A 5095-nucleotide genomic window follows, 5' to 3' on the forward strand; every position below is an offset into this window, starting at 1 on the left:
ACTCCGTGGCTGATGGTACTAGAACCGTATTACTCCGTGGCTGATGTTACTGGAACCGTGTTACTCCGTGGCTGATGTTACTAGAACCGTGTTACTCCGTGGCTGATGTTACTAGAACCGTGTTACTCCGTGGCTGATGTTACTGGAACCGTGTTACTCCGTGGCTGATGTTACTGGAACCGTGTTACTCCGTGGCTGATGTTACTGGAACCGTTTAACTCCGTGGCTGATGTTACTGGAACCGTGTTACTCCGTGGCTGATGTTACTGGAACCTTGTTATTCCGTTGCGGATGTTACTAGTACCGTGTTACTCCGTGGCTGATGTTACTAGAACCGTGTTATTCCGTGGCGGATGTCAATAGAACTGTGTTATTCCGTGGCGGATGTCACTAGAACCATGTTACTCCGTGGCGGATGTTAGTAGAACCGTGTTACTCCGTGGCGGATGTCACTAGAACCGTGTTACTCCGTGGCGGATGTCACTAGAACCGTGTTACTCCGTGGCGGATGTCACTAGAACCGTGTTACTCCGTGGCGGATGTCACTGGAACCGTGTTACTCCGTGGCTGATGTTACTGGAACCTTGTTACTCCGTGGCTGATGTTACTGGAACCGTATTACTCCGTGGCTGATGTTACTGGAACCGTATTACTCCGTGGCTGATGGTAGTAGAACCGTGTTACTCCATGGCGGATGTCACTGGAACCAAGTTATTCCGTGGCGGATGTCACTAGAACCGTGTTATTCCGTGGCGGATGTCACCAGAAACCGTTGAACTCTGTGGCGGATGTCATTGGAACCGTGTTACTCCGTGGTGGATGTTACTAGAACCGTTTAACCTTGTGGCGGATGTCACTAGAAACCGTTGAACTCCGTGGCGGATGTTACTAGAACGTTTCCCCCGTGGCCTTAGAATAGAACCATTGGGTTCGTCGTTCTCTTAATGGGAAAGAGGAATCTTCCAGCTTGGCAGCTGGTTGACCTGATTCTCCTACTGGTTCCAGTCAGTAACTGCCCCTCTGCTTCTCTTCTCCAGGAAACTCTGCACTAATGGAGGCCGTTGCAGCCGGTGGCGTTTCGGCTGTTCACAGCGTTACCGGGGCAACCGGAGCGATGGGTAAACGACGCATAGAGGAGCACTCCACATTCGACAAACGTCTGCGGTTCAGTGTCCGTCAAACGGAGAGTGCCTACCGGTACCGAGACATCGTGGTGAAGAAGCAGGATGGCTTCACGCACATCCTGCTGTCCACCAAAAGCTCGGAGAACAACACGCTTAATCCGGAGGTGAGGCTGTGGCCCGCAGCATGCTGGGCTCTACCCCGACTCCAGCTCTGATTGCCTGCCGTCCTACAGGTGATGAAGGAGATCCAGAGCGCCATGGCGACGGCGGCGTCCGACGACAGTAAGCTGGTGTTACTGGGTGCCGTTGGCAGCGTCTTCTGCTGCGGCCTCGACTTCCTGTATTTCATCAGACGGCTGGCAGACGACAGGAAGAAGGAGAGCATCAAGATGGCAGAAACTATCAGGTAGCCTGGCGGTGCCCCGGAACCACTTCAGCCATATTTGAGGCGTCGTCTCACCTGTGTCTTTCTACTCCTCAGGACCTTTGTCAACACTTTCATCCAGTTCAGGAAGCCCATCGTGGCGGCAGTGAACGGCCCGGCGCTTGGCCTGGGTGCCGCCCTCCTCCCCCTCTGCGACGTGGTTTGGGCCAATGAGAAAGCCTGGTTCCAGACGCCGTACACGTTCTGTGGACAAACGCCCGACGGTTGCTCCTCCTTCACCTTTCCACGCATCATGGGGTTGGCCTCGGTGAGTCCTCCATTGTGCCTGCTTCTTACTCACACCCCCTGACAAGGACTCATCCTGACCTGTCTGGACTCCTCATGTCCAGACCCTTGTCCAGTCTTGGACATGCTGTGACTCGGACCCAGACTCCTTTCCTGATTACCGCCTCATGTTCAGGCCCAGTGAGTGTCCTCTCCATCTGCAGAGGTGTTTAATGAGGGAGTCCAGGCAGTAACCAATGTACCCTGAAGGCTGGCAGAAGGCGGGTCGGCACCAGAACCTCAGGGTCAGGCTGCACTCTTCCACCAGGAAGATGAACAGCAGCCATATTTTCTAAATAAAGACTAAATCTAAAGCCTTTGCTAACAAAAAGGCGCAGATATTTCAACATCTAACATCTTAATCGTTCTGCTTAGGTCCATACTTACTCATATCTACATTAAGTGGATTATTATGATTAGATTAGTTATATCTGATTTCACTGAAGGCTCATTGTGACTCGCAGAGACTCTCTTTACCCCATAAGACAAACTCTAGATCTGAAAGAGTGAATGAAATATTTACCATCTTTAATGTTAGTATATTGATGAGCATCATTAACCAGGAACTGGTTTAAATAATAAATAAGGTAGAATATTTCAGAGTATTACTGCTGCCACCGTCTGTAGTAGAGGGAAGCAATGGTAGGAGTGGCCCCCAATTGGCCCAGAGTGGCCCCTGATTGGCCCAGGGTGGCCCCCGATTGGCCCAGGGTGGCCCCCCGATTGGCCCAGGGTGGCCCCCAATTGGCCCAGGGTGGCCCCCGATTGGCCCAGGGTGGCCCCCGATTGGCCCAGGTTAGGTTGGCCCCCGATTGGCCCAGGGTGGCCCCGCCCCGGTCCATCTGTCCCCTGATTAGCTTAGACGTATCCTGACCAATGTCTCCAGAACCCTGTCCAGACTAGGCTCTTGACTGGTCTTAGGAGCCGCGTCCAGACCGTCCCCTGACCCAGATTGGTCTGTCCCTCCAGGCTAACGAGCTGCTGCTGGGTGGCAGGAAGCTGACGGCGCAGGAGGCGTGTTCTAAAGGTTTGGTGTCGCAGGTTCTCTGGCCTGGAACCTTCACCCAGGAAGTGATGCTGCGGGTCAAAGAGCTGGTGGGAGTGGATTCTCAGGTTAGTCTCTGTCCTAAGACAGCCCCGCACGCTCCACTGAGGTTTAACACGCTGCGTTCCGCTTCTGTCTGGCAGGTCCTGCAGGAGTCCAAAGCCCTGATGAGGAACACCAGCCGCAGTGCTCTGGAGCAAGCCAACGAGCGCGAGTGTGAAGCCCTAAAGAGAGTGTGGGGGTCTCTGCAGGGAACAGACTCCATCCTGCAGTACCTGCAGAAGAGAACCGAACTCTGCTAGAACCCTAACCCAGTCCTTCCAGTCCGGCTCCACCAGTCCGGCTCCATCCAGTCCGGCTCTACCCAGTCCGGCTCCACCCAGTCCGGCTCCATCAGTCCGGCTCCATCCAGTCCGGCTCTACCCAGTCCGGCTCCACCCAGTCCGGCTCCATCCAGTCCGGCTCCACCCAGTCCGGCTCCACCCAGTCCGGCTCCATCCAGTCCGGCTCCACCCAGTCCGGCTCCATCCAGTCCGGGTCCATCCAGTCCGGGTCTGACCCGGTTCTGCTGTGGGACAGAAGCAGAGGAAACATGGAACTGGTTCTGATCCTGGAAGACTGGGTCCACCTGCTGGGGGATTCTGGGTAATCGGTCCGGTGGCGGTGTTCCCCCATGCTGCACCCACAGGAACAGAGACCAGCATAAACTGGTTCCTGACTGGAAACCAGTGAAGGGGCTGTTGAACTGACAGGAAGGGGCGGGGCTACAGGGCTGCCTTAGATGTTTTCCTCCATCATGAACAATAAACTTTGATTTCTTTGGTCTTTATTGGCTTTTATTGCTGAACTGTAAGCTTGTGAGGCAGGTTCTGATAACAGAGAATCTGACCTTTGACCTTTTTATCCCCATTTGTAATAAAATGACCAATGACTCGTGCTGCTTTAAAGGCGCTTTTATTCCAGCCATCCTCTTTGATCTGACAACCAATGAAAATAAGGCAGCTGGTCATCAGCTACCATTGGACCGCCCTCTGCATTCAGCGCCAGCTAGTGGTCAGGAAAATAACTGCAGAGGAGCGATCAGTGTCCACAATGACGACGCCATGGCAACCGCTCGGCCGCCATCTTTTGTGGTGAACTAGAGGAATCTGTGACAGTAAAGTGGACCATCAGAACCATCCTTTGGTTCTGATCGGTACCAGCGGGTCCATTCAGATCCACCGCCTCCAGGCCCGGCTCACGGCGGGCAGGCGTCCTGCGGCCCGGTGGCCAGGTGGAGGCGGTAGGCGTGGTCCTGGAACATCAGCAGGTTGTAGAAGGTCTCTCCTCCCGTCAGGACGCCGTGCTCCTCCTCCCCCCAGGACACGGGACTGTCGGTGAAGCCGTGCACCGTCACGGAGGCCCAGGAGTCCTCCTCCGCCTGCTGCAGGTGAGCCCTGGAGGACAGGAGCCTCAGGTCACCTGGTGCTCAGGTACAGGTGAGTGAATGAGTGAGTGTCGGCTGACCTGAGCTGCTCCACCAGCCGCCACACATCCTGCGGCCGCAGCAGACCACAGAGCGACACGCTGAGGGCCCCACTGAGGCTCCGCTGTGGTTCTGGACAGACGAGTGAAGACAGGAATGTGCTGGAGGAGTTCCCGCTGAAACCATAGAAGAAGAGTGAGTCCTGGTCCCCGCGCTCCCAGGCATGAGGGGAGCTGAGGGCTTACCAGCCGGCGTCCACGGCGCCCAGCCACTCCAGGAGGCTGTGGGGGTCACAGGACCGCAGGTCGGGGCACAGCAGGTCTCTCAGAGCGCGGCGGCAGACCTCAGGGCGGCGCTCGGACCAATCGTACCGGGAAAGCAGAGGCTGCAGCGCCACCGCGGTCCCTGCAGGACAGACATGGATCAGAACCAGACGGGCCGACCTCTGACCCAGGGTTCTGCTCCTCACCTGCATGGTGGGAGATCAGGAAGTCCGTCCGCAGGTTGAGATGGCACCTCAGCGCCTTGAGGAGCCTCAGGTAGGCCCGCCCACCAGGAGCCATGCTGCGGTCCATCAGGTCCACCTCCACCACTGCAGAGGACACAGAGACAAAGGAGTGAGCGGGCGGTTCAGGACGGCCGTGGTCAGAAGAACAGACTCTGGACCTTCACCGTATCTGCTGCACGTTCTGTGGGTGAACCTGGATGGTCTCCCTTCCAAGCCCAACACCTGGAAGCTGTCTCTGTCCAGA

The 5095-nt window shown here is 56.1% G+C and overlaps 2 protein-coding genes across 3 annotated transcripts in view; one reads left to right on the forward strand and one right to left on the reverse strand.

The window, feature by feature from the left end:
* Positions 1-3289, forward strand: part of cdyl (chromodomain protein, Y-like) — a 7360-nt gene extending 4071 nt beyond the window's left edge. For both annotated transcript variants that reach the window (XM_015369168.1, XM_015369169.1), the window contains exons 3-7: positions 1038-1288; positions 1358-1530; positions 1606-1816; positions 2803-2946; positions 3022-3289. In XM_015369168.1, the coding sequence (XP_015224654.1) occupies positions 1038-1288; positions 1358-1530; positions 1606-1816; positions 2803-2946; positions 3022-3180 (938 nt within the window). In that variant the 3' untranslated portion in view covers positions 3181-3289. The remainder of the gene's footprint in view (positions 1-1037; positions 1289-1357; positions 1531-1605; positions 1817-2802; positions 2947-3021) is intronic.
* Positions 3290-3837: 548 nt separating this feature from the next.
* rpp40 (ribonuclease P/MRP 40kDa subunit) overlaps positions 3838-5095 on the reverse strand; it is a gene marked incomplete at its 5' end in the record, with an annotated part of 5837 nt that continues 4579 nt past the window's right edge. The window contains 5 exons of the mRNA XM_015369171.1: positions 3838-4314; positions 4385-4519; positions 4589-4748; positions 4813-4935; positions 5016-5095. The exon at positions 5016-5095 is cut by the window's right edge and continues 15 nt beyond it. Coding sequence (XP_015224657.1) covers positions 4116-4314; positions 4385-4519; positions 4589-4748; positions 4813-4935; positions 5016-5095 — 697 coding nt within the window. The remainder of the gene's footprint in view (positions 4315-4384; positions 4520-4588; positions 4749-4812; positions 4936-5015) is intronic.

Source organism: Cyprinodon variegatus, unplaced genomic scaffold, assembly GCF_000732505.1.
Source record: "Cyprinodon variegatus isolate N-32 unplaced genomic scaffold, C_variegatus-1.0 Scaffold2580, whole genome shotgun sequence".
NCBI classification, from domain to species: domain Eukaryota; kingdom Metazoa; phylum Chordata; class Actinopteri; order Cyprinodontiformes; family Cyprinodontidae; genus Cyprinodon; species Cyprinodon variegatus.